The sequence below is a fragment of the Eurypyga helias genome, unplaced genomic scaffold (genome assembly GCF_000690775.1).
Source record: "Eurypyga helias isolate BGI_N326 unplaced genomic scaffold, ASM69077v1 scaffold6073, whole genome shotgun sequence".
Classification (NCBI taxonomy): Eukaryota; Metazoa; Chordata; class Aves; order Eurypygiformes; family Eurypygidae; genus Eurypyga; species Eurypyga helias.
The window spans coordinates 33,851-50,623 of NW_010241799.1; the positions used below are offsets into that span (position 1 = coordinate 33,851).

Below are 16,773 nucleotides of genomic sequence, written 5' to 3' on the forward strand. Positions count from 1 at the left end.
TGTATGAAAATAACATTCTATATAAGATGATGTTCTTAAGCCAATGAAGTTCCTAATTAGGTAAAATTGATCCATCAGAGAAAAATCCTTTTCTTGGAACTCCTTATTTCTTTTTAAAGAAAAAAAAAAATTACATTTCCAAAGTATTATTTTGTACCTGCAGGTTGTATTTTCATTAGAAGACTTTGTCATGTAATTATAATGTTTCCATGATGATAATTGAACAGCAAAGTAACTGTTTTAAAGCTGGGATTTCAAGGAAATGAAGGTGGCCTTTGCTATATACTAATCAAATTCATGTATACCTTCATATTTTTTAATACATTTGAAACAGATGGAAAATGTCTTAATATTTTTAGAGTGTCATCATTGTAAATATTTTGATATTTTATTTTAGCCGGAAAGTGAAATTTCCACCACAGTAGAAGATTACAGTTCTGAGGTAAGACTGAAGTAACACTTTCCCTAACTTTTCTTCCAACATTTTCTTTTACATGTTTACTGCAATGCTGCGCCTTGTTTCTTGGAAAGAGAAGGAAAGAAAGCGCAGACGTGGTGCTATAGACAGAGGTGTTGCATGTCATTACTGGTATGATTAATGTACCATTAAAGCAAGCATTATGTCAACTACGTAATGGCACAGCTACTGTAATCAATAATGCAGTAGATATATTAACTGTTGGAACAGTGTCGTCATTACAGTTGTACTGGTGCTTTTTGTTGCCACTGGAGTTGTGTCTGTGCATAATTTCTACTGATTTTCTGTGTAAAACTATTTAACAAGTTGATTACATTATAATGAGTTCCAAAGCAGCCATTACTCAGCAACTGGCTGGGTGTCAGTCTGGTGGTGGGAGGTGGTGAGTCCCTTTGCAGTGCATGTTGTCTGGGGGGTTTTGTTTTCTTTCACTTATTAAGCTGTCTTTATCTCAGCTCATGGGTTTTTCTCACTTTTGCCTTCCCAATTCTCTCCTCCATCCTACTGATGGGGAAGTGAATGAGTGACTGTGGGCATGTCTTAGCTACTGGCCAGGGTCAACCCACCACACACTGGTGTCTACTGCTCCTCTCTGTCATGGCCAAGGGTAGTAGCATATATGGAATTTTGGTCTCGCCAACTAAAATGGTTTGTTATGTTTATAAGGAGTAAACTAACTCATGCAGAAATGTGGGTCAAGAACAAGCTTTCAAGAAATAGCCATAGAAACAATAAATATTGTTTCTAGTTTAAAAATCTATTTTTTTGTGTCTCAAACATTCACTTTCTGTAGTGACTATCTGCGTTTTAATTTTCAGATCTCTGTGCTAAGTGCTTCTGCAAAACACACCCCAGAATCTTAAGCTTGGCAATAAGAGAAGTGATCAAATAAGTCTCTGTTGCTGAAATAAATTTGGTATAGAATACTTTGTTCCTCTCTGAAGTTAGGCTTTTGTAAGGGAAGGTGACTACACCTCAGAGTAACTGTTAGTTCCATACTAGTGTTATAGCTGCTTATTTTGAAGCCTAAGGGAGTATATGCACCAGACAATGTGTCCCTGACCTCTCGCACTGCGTGGTGCGAAAGCAAAATTGTTACCGCAGTAGGCAGTCTACACATACCCTGAAAACTGGAAGGAATTTTCTTTCCCAACTTAAATATTCTATCTTCACTTGCTCCTTCTCCCAGTCTTTTCTATTCACCAACTCTGTGTGAATAGAAAATTACCGATATTTCATCGATAAAATGTGGTTTATTTTGTCCAAGGAGTTAAAGCAGCAAAGAACAAAAAGTATGTTTGCTTTATGTATGGTAACATGAGAGGGGCAGTATGTGCACACAGTTTGCCATTGAGAGTGTAGCAAATACACTTTTGAACAACTGCTGTGACCTTGCTGCACCTTTTTAGAATATGCATCACCATGGTATATGAATTGCTATTGAATGGAATATGCAGTATGTGAGGAATGAATCCTTGAAACCAGTTGACAATGGCATAGGTGTTGATGTATTTTTACAGATGAGAGGTATTACATATGTAAATAAACATGACCAAGAAATTTTTGATCACTTTTGAGGTTGTAGGAAGCAGTGTGGGAGACTGATTGCAAAAGCTGTAGAAAACACATCTTTGCACAAGGAGAGAGAATACAGAAAAGATCTGGCATAACGCCTTATGATAATTGTGAATATGTTCTGATTTTTAGTGTTTTGTTGTTAGTATCAGTTAAATTCAAAGCTCTCATTTTAAAATGAATTTTCATTGAAACATATATTAGTATATTAGGGAACAATTTTTGATATACTACAGGCATTAAAATTATAGCCAGACTGCCTGCTGAATGTGCCTTTAAAATAATTGCAGATTTCCTCAAAATTCCAACAACAGATGCGTTTCTAGGCAATTCTTATTCTCATCCCTGCAAAAAGATTTTTACCTCCCCGAGAATTATTTTCTAAGGCATAAGTAGGCAACACAAAACCTGTGAATAGTAACGTGATACTGGGTCTGGTGAAGAACAAACTCAGGTAGTGAGAGTTGTTGTCTTAATAAGCTCTTTTTAATTCCAGTTCATTACAATTGGTTGGTATCTGCAATGAGAAAACAACACATTTAGGAATTGTGTGTATTGCAGGAATTGAACTTTTCTGTATATTTTGTGTCAGCTGTAATGTTAAACTTACTATTAAAAGCTCCACTTACATTCATGGCCACTCTGTAAATAAAACATTCTGAAGCCTTTTCAGTTTGAAAAAGGTGTTACAGACAAAATTTAACTTAGTGTCAGCATAATTATGAAGTTGTATGAAATCTTGAGCTTACCTTTTTTTCAGTTACATGACCTCCTTTTTGGAATGCCAAGAAACCACCTATTTGTAGAAACATAAGATTGTTGATCCATCTTTTCCCTCGTTGTTTAGAACATCTGTATTCTTCATTGGGGTTTTTTGACAGAAACATGTTGAAGTTGAGGCTGTCACGCTTCAAAATTAAATAGGGCATAAATAATGTATTTTGTTGGGATTGGTAAAATAAGTCAGATGTTTTTAATTCTTCAGCCCCTTCTCTTAAAGAATTGGATAAAATTCAGTGACATGTACTTCCCTGTTTATGAGACTTATCAGATGTACAATATACATGCCTAACCAAAGTTGAAGGAACCAGTGTGTATTTATGTAAGAATTCTTGTCTTGAAAGAGTTTTATTGTAAATACAGTCATTTGTTCAATTTTGTTCTGCTACCTTTCTAAATACCTACACTATTGAAGATAGTAGCCAAACTGGAGACTGATAAATCCTTCATATGACTAGCTTGCCTTTTGTAACAAATTACTCTGTTTCAGCAAGAATGAGACCTACCTGCACAATATTAAATTAAATGATAATGGTGATTAGCTATTTAAAGTTATGGTGTAAACTCAGAACTAAGGGAAGTTAGGCTTTTTCCAACAGTTACAATTTTTGGTGTTTTTTTTAAGTTGTTTTTTTAAGTCAAACATGTTCCACCTGAGGTTTGGTTGTTTGAGGGATTTTTTTCTCTTATTGACTCTCTTCCCAATTGGCAGTCTTCTTCTGAAGAGGTGGTTAATATGAAGTGTATGGAGAGTTGGGGTTTTTTTTAAATGTTAATGAATATCTGTATTTCAACCTTAACCACTGCAGAAAGAAATAATCTGTTATGTGCTATTAATATATAGAAAAAGATGTTAAGCCATGATATTTTAGCAAATCATCAATTGTTATCCTTCAGAAGTTGTTAACCTTAGTTATATGATTTATTTATTTCACAAACTGAAAATGGTTTTCATTTATGGCGCATTAAACAAAACCCCACAACTGAAATTAATTTTCCCAATTTGCCCTAATAGCTAATATTACCTAAGTTTTATATAGTCAGTTGTGACATAACCAGAATATTGCGGAGAGGCTAAGACCATTGATAGGCAGCGTTGGAGGTCTAAGTATTAATTTTGTGAGCATGAATTTGCTGTTCATAAAGGGAAATCTCTAGTACTGGCATTAATGTTATAAGTAGTTAACACATATATTACTACTACTATTTCTGAGGTACAATTTCAGGTCTTCCAAAGTCTAAGAAATATTAAAAGGGGTATAAGTATTTCCTAAATTTAATCCTGACCTCTGGTGGCAATTGTCATGAATCTCTGCCTTAATTCAGTGGTGGAAGTTGCTTTTTCATGTGTTTCTCTGGATTTGTCTTAAGCATTTGTATTTACTGATGCAATATAAATTATACCTTTATTTTTAGCCAAAAGACTACAAATTACATTTTACTTTATATTAGTAAATACTATTTCTGTGAATTATTTTTAAAATACAAGCAAGGAAGAAAAATCAGATAGAACGTCCTTTGAGGGACTTCCATAACCTTCAAATTTTCATGTCTTTTTTTTCACCAGAACAGTTGCTCCTGCATAGCTAATGTGTTGTAATTTTTTTTTTTCTTGCTTTGTGGTTATTTGCTGATGCAGTTATATCCAGAGCTCTTGTTACTCCTTGCTTCCATTATCTTAAAATGCTGTGCAATTTGATTGTTTCTTTAAATGTTTAATTGTTTTCTGGGGTATGTAAATAAGCGCATCGTAAGGTATTAGGGCATAAGGACATTTCAGCATTAAAGGTGAACAGCAAAGCTTTAAAAGAAGAAATTATAAGAGCCTACACCAATAGTGTTCCAGGGCTTGCTGAAGATCTCTGTACAGGTAAAACCACTGGGGCCATGAGACAAACACAGAGGTCCAGTAGGCCTTGTGTAGACATCTGTTAACACTGAAGTTGATATCTGGACTACAGTCTTCATATATTGCAGATGAATGAAAAATTAATTTTAAATTGAGATATTTTGAGGCTGTAGTAACTCAGCCCCAACTGTCTGTCTGCTCTGACTCCGCTGGATTTCTATCATGCCAGAAGTTGCCAGGCTGCTTGCAATGTCCAGCCTCGCTGATGCTCTGCATCAGCACAGCACCCTGCTGCAGTGATCTGGCTGCTTTTCCATAGGTTACACTGCAGTCTGTGGCCTTGTCAAGTTTCAGCTTGCACTACCAGAAAGCATAAGGCATTTGAAAGGGGAAGGTGTTAGATGAGAAACAGCATGGACTACTGTGTTGTTGTGGTTCACTTCCGCAGTGTCTAAGAGCTATACTGCCGTGCAATGAGGTGGGATTTCCAGAGTTCCACACAGTTGTTTTCAATATGTGCAGCAAAATCCCTTTTGTAAGTAAAAGGTCTTTTGTAGAAATTTCAGCTGCTAAGGAGTCCAGAACATCTAATGAGACAAGTCTTTTATGTCTTTCCTAGCAGCTCTTGTTATAGACCATCTAAGAGCCTTTTGATTGTTGCACACAGAAATGATTCACAGGAAGAGAAGCATGTCTACTGTAGTAGATTACAAGAGTTATACACTACATCTTTATCAATTAAGCCTAAATAAAATGGGAGTTAAAAAAAAGAAAAGAAGTCTTTCATAATAGAGTTTCTATTAAATTACTAGTGTTATTAGTCTGGGACATGCACCAAAACCTGAATAAAGACATCGGTGCCAGGCGCTGTGTAGACGCTTGTATGTCTGAATGCAGGGTGAACATCTGGCAATACACAAACGAGGTGCAGTGCCTCTGTGAGTTGCCTGGACTGCTGTTTGCTGCAATTTTCTTTATTCTTTCTATAATAAGACACTGCAGAGAGGTTACTACCTTCTTTTTTAACTGAGGAAGGCAGGAATCGAAAGGGCACTTTGTGAGCTCTGCAAATTCTTTTCTAATGCAGGTATATTCATTATCTTTATCCAAACCCGATGACTATATTGATCCCATTTATAACAGTGTACTTCCATGTTGGGTAACTTATTGATTTCCTCAGGCATGATAGTCCTTTGTAAATAAAAGCTGATCTAGACCATGGCAGATGTCTGAGTATAGCTGCTTCTTTTGCTGTAAACATAGTATTTGGGTCTGAAATGCTATGATGCCTTTCCAACTCTAGTTAGCATCATTCTTGTTTCAGACTCTGATGTAATAAACATCTCTGAGGGGAAATACAGCTGTTCTTGCTTTCTCACCTTAAAACACTGGTCTGCTCTTTTAAAAGCCTGTCTGTCTGTTACAAGTGCACAGCATATTCTCTTCATTTGGATTTTTTTTTTAAATCTGTAACTGCTACTTTGGCTTGTGCTTGCTTTTTGGAGATTCATTATTACTGGTTTGCACAGTCTGTAGAACCAAAATTTTCATAGAAGCTGAAAGGGGGTGCAGTGTTAGGTGAGTAAACGAGGAATTTTTTTTTTTTTCAAATGCCTTGTGTCAAATGTGTAATTTCTGCTCCTTTCAATCGTAAGAAATTCCTTCAAATTGAGGATGAGAGTTTATGATTCAGCCTTTCATCCACTATCGAGAGATTGGTGACTTTTAGAAATAGTAAATCTTGGGGTGTATAAATATCTTTTAGAAAGCATAATTATGTTAAGTAGCATGCAGAAATATTAAATGAGTATTTTAAAATGCAACAGTACTGCATTTTAATAATTTAAAGTCTCAAGCTTTGCACTGACCTTTAAAACTGAATTCCTTTGTTTTCTCTACATGTTTAAATTCGTAGTATGTTTTTTGGTTTTGGACTGTAGTATTAATTTTTGCAATTTTCAGTGTTTTACCTGTTATCTGTGCTTACTTTGATCCAATTTACTATATAGAAAGCTATTTTATGTTTCAAAATAAATACATTTTTGTAGCATGAAAATTCCCATGGGTATGCAGGAATCATCACATAAGATTCAAATGAATGGAAAATAGAAATCAAGCCTTATTTCAAATAATAATGCATGTAGAAATTGTCTTCATACAGGTAAATGGTTGCAGTTTTGTGACAAGAACATCAATACCTGCAGGCTTAATCAGGGTACAGTATTGCAAATTGAATTGGAATACTAATGTTGATACTAAAAGCCTCAAACAGTTTGTTTGGGAAAAGAAACTATGTTGCTGCCTAATACTTAATTTTGCATGCTGTGCTCTGCATCTGCATTGTTTGTTATATATTAATACAGTGTATCATTAAACTTGAAGCACAAAACAATTTACTACTTCTATTTTGGCTAAGATTATAAAGCAGAACTTGCAGAAATGCTTTATGTGAGTGCTTTTGAGGTGTGAATTATACTAACAAAGGAGGTTACCATGGCAATAAGATCTTCAATGTTGTATTGTATGTTAATGTACTAAGGTGGCATTTGATACAGAATTTGATGTTTGAGTTTGCTTACTGTGATAAAGCATAAAAAATGGCATGTTAAGGAACTTGGATTGATTTAGGAAGAAGAATTTGGAGTTGCAGAGATTTGTTCTGAGCATGGAATGCAGCACTCTCATACGCAGCTAGAGGTGATGGAGAATGAATTGGCTGGGAAACAACAAGAGATTGAAGAGCTAAACAGAGAGCTAGAAGAAATGAGGGCAGCCTATGGTACAGAAGGATTGCAACAGGTATAATTACCTTATGTTGCTTTCTATTTGCTACTTGGTTACATGCAAAAATGCAGAGCATCACCCAAAAGAGTTCATATTTAATGGCAACTGATCAGAATGCAGTCTGTGTGATATAGAATTACACATAATTTCTCTCAATCACATACCATGTACTCTGTTTCTTCAACTGGCATTTCCATTGTGTGTCGTTTTTCTCTGTATTTTGTGACTAAAATCCCAGGCTTCTTTGCAGTGACTTTCTTCAAATTAGGAAGGGAAATACGATTTTCTTCAAGACAAGCCTTAATTCTTCTCTAGTTGTGCAAAGACTGCATTTCTTAAATACCTTCCTATTCCTCCAAAATAAAAAAAATCCTCAGGTTTTACTTCCTATGAATTGATCTTTGAACCAAAAAGGTGTTTGTATGTCAGGTTTCACAGTTAGAATGTTGTAACAAACATCTACTAATTTGGGATTACAGGGAAGTATTTCTTCCTTGAGAATTACCAGTGGAATTTAAAGTTAGGATCTAAAGTAAAGAATGTTAAATACTTATTCTTCCAGTTAAAGCAAGTGGTGCAATGCACGGAATTCAGTGCTTGTCATGCTTTGTGTCTTATCTCTCTCAATTTGGATTGAGGTCACATCATTGTGTTTTGCTAATTTTTGCAAAGTACTATAGAATACCAAAATTGCTCTAATATTCAGTCATTTTCACCTTCATTATTATTGCATAATTATAATTTTCTCTTTCATTTGTATTTTATCTGTGAAAATGAATATTGTGTTTTGCACCATGTTAGAGTGATCTTTAAGTGGTTGCCCTGGAGGAGGTGGTTTATCATTCCTTTATCTGTTGGTGAATCTCAGGTGTTGCATTTTAAGTCAAACTTGACTTCTAATTTACTGTCTTATATCTGTTGTGCTAAACATAACAGTGATATTACAGCATAATAAAGAACATAACCATAATTTTAGTTTCTCATGATTGTGACTACTGTTAGTTTTTCCTGAAAAAGGGGAAAGTGAAAATGTTTGCATTTTTAAAATGGCTATGATTACTTTTTTTAAACTAAACTAAAACAAAAAAAACAAACCAACCAACCAAACAAAAAACCACCCAAACCCAAAAAAACCAAACACTAAAACAGGCTGTGGTACAATAATATTTTAATAGTTGCAGCATATTTTTGTATGATAGTTGTCCAGTGCATAATATCTCAGTTGAGAAATACATACAGCTTATTTTTCAGAAGAATCAAAATAATTGTAAAAGGGGAGTGCAGAAGATTTGTGTGATCTGGTTCTGCCTGCTTGTTAAAGAAAAAGATTGAATTAAAAAGGTTGAAAATTATATAACAGTGAGTGGATTGAAAATGATCAATGAAATTGAATAACTGAATTTGATGCAGAAGGTACAACACAAAGTGTCTGATCTGTTCCTAATTTCTCAATTATAACACACATCCATGCTTTTAAAGTAGAAGTTCAATGCAGTGCTCTGAAAAGAACTTTGAAAGAATTCTTTGCATAGTTTGACTTGTTTAAGGGACTTCCGTTTTTTATGTCCCACTGAATAATGTCATCCTCTACATCAATAATCTTTGTCTGGAAGCATTATAATTTTACTTCAAGACTCAGCATTTAACTTGGAGAAGCTTCTTTTTGGGAGCATTGTAAACACTTACAGAGGGTCACTAATGGTTTACACAATTTGCAGTATGTACACATGAAGCATCGACTAGCCTTGAATGACTTCAAACTGAGAAAGTGACTTTAAAGTGAGGTATCTATTTATATAATTAGACATAACAATAGTCCCAGTTAATTTCTGGATGCCTGGGTGTAATCCTAAAAAAAAAAAAAAACCACTTGCAAATGGATTTTTTTTTGTACTTTTATAATTTCTGCATCATTGCAAATTACAGAAGATTCATTTATTCAGTACACTGTATCAGTTTTGCAGATGAGCTGATTTTCTTATGCAATTATGAATAATTTCTCTGGGTTCACAATGTAGGATACTGTATGGTACCTATTTAGTACAATGATTTTAGTACAATTTATTGCACTTTCAATGAGAGATGATATAACTTGCAATTATTGTGGAAAAAGTGTGTGGACATGAGTAGTTGTACAAAATTACTGAAACACTATAAACAGATACTCTGGCATTCTTTATAACGATTTGTTTATGTGGCCATGCTTTTTACTTTAAAAGCAATTTATCTATTTAACGTTCCTAAAGCTTCAGATTTTGTTCTTCAATAAATCTATTTTATAAAGAGGTCTTACATTGTTACATGAGGGGAAAAATAAAATCTGTTTCTGAAGTATTTACAAATAGGGTTTGTGAAAACATTTATGATCCAGTAGGTCTGTGTGACATCTTTTAAATGGAGAGGTTAGGCATGAGGTATTCCTATTTAACTAGAATAAGGTAGGGTTGTGTTTGACTGTGGCTTAAAGTGCGCTAATAGTTCAAATTTTATCTTTCGTAGCTGCAGGAATTTGAAGCTGCTATCAAAAAGAGAGATGACATTATTACTCAGCTCACTACAAACCTACAGCAGGCACGGAAAGAAAAGGATGAAACTATGAGGGAGTTCTTAGAGCTTACTGAACAAAGTCAAAAACTGCAAATTCAGTTTCAGCATGTAAGTTAGAGTGCTACCTGTATTTATTTGGGTTTGAAAATTGGTGTTACTTTGGCGGGTCCAAAAATGTCTGCTTCCTGCAGAAACACAGAATCTTTTGTGCATTTTTGAAGAATTGGTCTCTTAATATAGATCAGTATTCATTTTACTGGCCCTATAGTTATCATTATAGTACCTGTTTTATTGTACTAATTCACTATAAAATAATAAGGATTAATTTGTTTTCTTCCCTAGTATATGGTGATAGCATCTGATAAATACTGGATGATGGCAGTTATCTTAGGGGAAAAAATGTTCCCTTTGAAATCAAAATAGACAGCTACCAGCTTCCGTGGGCCACCATTTCATGCTTCAGTCCTTCCTATATTTTTGGGTAAAACCTGCCTTTTGTGATGTTGTTAGATGATAATTTAGGTAACAGTTATGTTTCAGGGAAGCATTTGTTCTAAAAAGCACTGGTGATTGAGGTGATATGGACACTGTTAACCTGTGTGACTACAGTTTACAGCATTTCAGTTGAATATAGTAGTATTTTGTGCTGTTTAAGTACTTTATATAGCTTTTTTCAGCTTCAGGTGGATTATATTCTGAAGCTTGAGGTTTTTCTATTAAAAACCTGATTTTGGGGACAGTTATTACAACTACTTAGAAGTGTTTCTGAGACTGCTGCCCTGTGCTAGCTCACCATAAAGCAATTTAATATTGATTTTTCTTTTTTTTTTTAATTGGTTGGCCATCCCAAAAGAATAAGCATATTTCAGTTCTTCCTAAAAGAACTTCAGAAAATTTTGCAGTAGCCTTTGGGCTTGTGATGTGGAAGAAAAAATAAAGATCACTCTCTCTGTAGTCCAAGCTGTTTCTGAAAAACTTGGTATATTTTAGGTTTTATTTTTTTAACATTCAAGTTGCAGGCAAGTGAAGCCCTAAGGAACACCAGCCATAGCTGCACAGCAGCTGATTTATTGCAAGCCAAGCAACAGATACTTTCACATCAGCAACAGCTAGAAGAACAAGAATGTCTGCTGAAGAATTATCAAAAAAAGAATGAAGAATTTGAAGTGCAGATTATACGTCTTCAAGACAAAATCACAACATATGAAATGGTATATTCCTTACTAGAAAGATCTTTTTTTCCTTTTCAGGATTTTGTAGTGTCTTTGAAATTTAAGGGCCAAAGCACAAATTACGAATGTGCTGCATATAATGCATACAAAAATACAAATTTTTTTAAGACTGCTTCTGTTAACTAACAGATAAGATGTGTATAATTTAAAACAGAAATTTTTATGTTTATGTCAGTATTATGTATCATGTTTTAAAACTTGCAGAAATATTTACAACAAATTATGAAACTATACTGTGTATTAGAATGCCTTCATTAAATGGGATTATTTTGTTAGGAAAATATTTAAAAGAACTTGCTTGAACAGTCTTTTCTGTCATAAGGAAAGAATCGATTCTTCATGTACATATTTTTTATTATCCTTCATGGATAACATCTTAAAAATACCTCAAAAGACTAAATGTCATTAAAGGTGACAAAAGACAAAGTTTTTATTAGATTGAACTTTTTTTTGTGACATATCAGAGGACAACTGGAAAAAAATGTAGATTTCATTATTATTTTATTAGAGGGGCTGGGAAGGGCAGGGATTGTCACTTATTCCAAAGGTATAGAAAACCTCCAAATCAGGTCAACAAATAACTTACTTTTAGTTTTTATAAACCATCACTATTCTTCTAAAGAAAGGCATTGCATTTAAATAGCTAAGTCTATAAATGTTCTTATATATTGAGATAATGGTGTAAGAACACAGTTTTGCTCTTTTTTTTTTAAAAGGAAAAATGCAGAAATGAGGGAGAAGATTTGAGTAAACTGCAGGAAAAGGAAGTATTAGTTGAAGAGCTGGAAGCAAAACTTGGAGAAGAAGAAAAAAATTCGTTTCAGCTTAAGGAAAAACTATCAGATGTCAGTAAATTACTTGAAGAATTGAAAGAACAGATTTCACTAAAGAACCAGGAGATAAGTAATATGAGAGTTGAACTTAGCACCTACAAACAGAAAGAAAGACAATGTTCTGATGAAATAAAACAATTAATGGGAACTGTGGAAGAATTGCAGAAACGATGTTATAAAGACAGCCAGGCTGAAGCTGACATTGTGCAAAGAATGGAATTAGAAACACAAAGGAGACTGGCGCAGCTTCAGGCTGAATTAGATGAAATGCATGGCCAGCAGATTGTACAAATGAAGCAAGAATTAATTAAGCAACATGCAATGGAAATAGAACAGCGTCTTTTGCAACAAAAAGTAGAATTGGAGAAAACTTCAAGTTTGTGTTTGCATGAGAATGTTAACAAAGATCAAATGCATTTAATGAATATTAAAATTAATGAACTGAATGTGAAATTGAAAGATGCTGATAATGAAAAGGAAAAAATAAGGCAAGAATTGTCACAGCAGATGGAAGTAATTTCAGCAGAGAAGTCTCTTCAGCAAACTAAAATTGAAGATCTTTTCCAAGAACTGAATTTTTCAAGAGAGCAGGTTCAAAGAGCCAAACAAACTATAGTAGATATGGAAAGTAGATTAAGTGAAGCTGAAAAATACCAGTTTGTGATTGAAGATTTAAAAACTCAGTTGGCTTCTGCCTCTGAATTCAGGAAGGAATTGGAATTAAAGCATGAGGCAGAAGTAACAAATTACAAAATAAAACTTGAAATGCTGGAAAGGGAGAAGGATGCAGTTTTGGACAGGATGGCAGAATCTCAAGAAGCAGAATTAGAGAGACTAAGAACAAAGCTTCTGTTTAGTCATGAAGAGGAACTTTCCAGGCTTAAAGAAGACTTAGAAAAAGAGCATATGGTGAACATGGAAAGCATCAAAGTTAACTTGAATATGCACCATAAACAGCAGTTGGATGAGGTACAGAATGAAATGAGTAAAAAGATAGAAGTCATGCAATGTGAAAAGGACAACTTAATCATAAAGCAAAATCAGTTGATATTGGAGATTTCAAACCTGAAAGATGTACAGCAGTCTATTGTAAATTCTAAATCTGAAGAAATGACGCTTAAAATCCAGGAGCTGCAGAAGGAAATTGAAGTGCTTAGGCAAGAGGAAAAAGAAAAAGGTACCCTTGAACAAGAAATTCAAGAGCTGCAGCTTAAAACCGAATCGTTGCAAGAACAAATGAGGGAGAGAGAAGATAGCCTTCAAAAAAAATGTTCAGAACTTGAAACACAAAATAACCTTCTTAAGGGGGAAAACAGAACCCTGGAAGAGAAATTAAAGAGCATGTTTGTAAGCTCTGAAGAAAATGTCATTTTTAACAACATTGTTAGCAATAAGTCAGAAATTTTGGATTTGCAAAAAAGAGTAGAAAATCTAATTACTGAAAATGAGCAACTTAAAAACCAAACCAGTCAACTCCAAGCGGATACTGAAAGGCAGAAGAGTGCGTTTTCATTTACTGAGAAAACTCTTGAAGCTAATTATAAAGAGCTGCAGAAAGAATGTGCAAGTCTTCTGAAAGCAAAAACGGAGTTAGAAGAGAGCAAGAATAAGCAGGAAGCTGAGTATAAAAGCAAACTCAAAGATTTGAATGAAAAACTTCAACACTTAGAAAGCAATAGACCAGTTTTAAATGAAATTAAAACTTCTGGTTTGGAAGGGAGTAAAGAAATCAAGGTGTCCAGGGCAGACACATTTGAGGCTGGAGAAGTTGTAGAGAAAGATGCGACAGAACTTATGGAAAAGCTTGAGGTTACCCAGCGTGAGAAACTGGAATTATCCCTGAGACTTTCTGATCTCTCTGAACAGTTGAAGTCAAAGTGTAGTGAAATTTACCATTTAAATGAAAAAGTTAAATCCTTAAATGATGAGAAAGAACAGAATATAGCAAAATGTAAAAAACTAGAACTCATAATTAGCCGTGCTCAGAGAGGAAACAGTAGCAGTAATGACCCCAAAACAAAATGCTCTAAAGGAAAAGCTCTCAAGACTGCTGCTGCAGCATCTGAAAGGAGAAATAAAACCCCTGGTTCAAGGAATGAAGTTGATGAAGGAACAAATATAAGTGGAAATCTAGGTTTGGGTAAAGATGTCAGTCATGAATTAACAAAAGGGAAGGAAGTTCAGCAAACACTGAAACTGAAACAGCAGTCTCATGTAGATTTGCATGGGACGACAGACAGGCTGACAGATGAAACATCAGTAATAGCCATTACACAGAGTGAAAATAATAATCTTCAGCAGCAAGTGGATGCCTTAAAATCAGAACAGGTACGTCATATAAAGCAGTATAGAAAATAATAAACCTATGGAAATTTGTAGGAGCTTGCACTTTGAAATTTGCATCATACTTTTCCTGTTAGCTGCTTTGAAACACAGGTGTGTGGTCTTGTATGTGTGGCAGTGTGGCCAGTGGTTGAAAGTGGTTACATGAATGACCAGAATGATAACTATAGTCAGTGGGTATGAGGATGCTACTTTTCAGTGAAAGAGTTACTCTTCCTTACGTTAAATCAACAGCATCACCAGCAATACTTAAGGCAAAGATATCTAGAGCAGTTCACACTTCGATACAGCATTTAACTTACTTGAGATGAAAACTTAATCAGGACATAGTTTTTTAATCTGTGATTAGCTTTTCAGTTCTCTAAGTACTCATTCAAACAATTCAAAAGAGATAGTGAAACTCTTGACTTCTTCAGTCATCTTTTATTAACTTGTCATTCTAACCAATCCCTATGTTTTGCCTGAGAAATTTTGATTGTATTTTTTGGTATTGTAAATGAATTGCAGGTAGTATGCAAAGGAATGTTATTTGCCAATAAAAAATAGCTAATTATTGAATTGCCAGTATTTAATTAGGTGCTGGAATTGTAAATCTGGCTTGAAATTTATATACAATAATGAAATTGAGTAGCATGCTGCAAGAAATATACAACTCAGTTTTTTGTAGAAATAGATGTTAACTAGTCTTCCACTATTATTTTAGATTGATTTGGGTTTTTTGTGTTCTACAATCCACTTAGCAGTGAATATCATCACTGCCTAATTTTATGTTGTGTTGGAGTTCATTCATCCTAAGAAATAAAATCACAAGCAAAACCACATTGGAAACAGTTGTGAGATTTTTGGAATAGACCTACAGGCGTATAATGTAGTAATTTTTTTTTTTTAATGATGATGTAATAGGAGTTTTGCAATTTCCTGACATAGAACTAAAAAAATTATTGTGGTCCAGAGGTGTCTAAAAACCTTTTCAAACTTGCACTTTAAATAGCTCAGCACTGGCATATTAGCAATAACATAACCTAACTGTTATGTTAGCAGTAACATACCCAGAAGTGCAGACTAGAACTACAAGCCTTGGAAATCAATGTTTTTTAAGGTCTGCTAATAATACAGTCTTTTTCCGCATATGGAGTGAACTTCCTTAACTTACTGTGTTGGTAGTGGTATTGCTCTCATTCCATCAGGGTAGAAATTGTTCTTATTGCTGCAAGATAGGAATTTAAGCATATTGAGTTTTGTTGATTTTAGTTTGATTTTTATTTTAAGTTGAAGTGTCAAACTGTGTATATTTATATTTACCCCATATATACTGTACTAGAGGCATTCCATTTAGCACATCATGAACTTCAGAAATTTACAAAGACAGGACTATTTTGTTTTCTTGTGTCTCAATTTTTTTTTTTTTTTAAATATGTGGTTTTATTTAAAGACTGATTTACAGCTACAGATGGAAGCCCAGCGCATTTGCCTGTCCCTGGTTTATTCAGCTCATGTAGACCAGGTTCGTGAGTGCCTGAAAGCAGAAAAAGAGACTGCACTTTGCAGTCTTAAAGAGGAGCTTGTTCGTAGTCATCTACAAGAGATGAATGATCTTAAAAAAATGCATCAGCTGGAGCTCCAGACCTTGAAAATTCAACAAGCAGGTAAGTTGACCAGAATTATGGGAGTGAAGCTTTTGATATGAAAAACAGTGTTTTTACAACAAAACAAGCACAAGTTTTTGTGCATGTAGCTGTCCAATAGATTGGTTTTATAGAAATGTTTTGTTGTACCAATTTGTTTGTTACAAGTAGTCTGTTACTCAGGGTACTTAAAAAAAAAAAAAGTAATAACATAAAAAAAGAAGGCATAGGAAGTATTACAACTCACATTTTGCTATTTGTATTAGGTCAATTAATTGTGAAGAACTATATAATAGATACACCTATAAGGTTGTATTCATTACTGAAATAATAAGAAAATTCATCAGCAAGATATTCTGGGGCTTGTTTCATTCTGGTTTTTTTAATTCCTGCATTGACACCCTGCCTGCATTAAGTAAGCTGCTTTGCTGCTACTTCTTTGTTACTGCTTTTTGCATCAGTGAGCTTTTAAGTTATCACGATGTTTTTCTATCCCTACTTTTTCTGTCAGCCATGATTTGCCCTCGTGCAATTTTTTGGCATAAGTTCTTTGCCCTCCAGTATGTTTCTGTGAAGTTTGAGCTTTCAGGAGGTCACTAACACACAAAACCATTTCTTACCGCTTACTCCTCTTAAACATGCAGTTCTATCATAATAATTGAATCTGTCTGTGTGATGGAACAAGAAAGAGGACAACAAAAAACTATGCCTTTCTAGGAGCTGAAGA

General features: G+C 34.4%; 1 protein-coding gene across 1 annotated transcript in view; it reads left to right on the forward strand.

Annotated features, from left to right (window-relative positions):
• The first annotated feature begins 404 nt into the window (after positions 1–404).
• AKAP9 (A kinase (PRKA) anchor protein 9) overlaps positions 405–16,773 on the forward strand; it is an 82,601-nt gene continuing 66,232 nt past the window's right edge. Inside the window, 7 exon segments of the mRNA XM_010148861.1 lie at positions 405–442; positions 6,844–6,897; positions 7,311–7,481; positions 9,966–10,121; positions 11,027–11,224; positions 11,980–14,406; positions 15,854–16,067. Coding sequence (XP_010147163.1) covers positions 7,353–7,481; positions 9,966–10,121; positions 11,027–11,224; positions 11,980–14,406; positions 15,854–16,067 — 3,124 coding nt within the window. The 5' untranslated portion in view covers positions 405–442; positions 6,844–6,897; positions 7,311–7,352.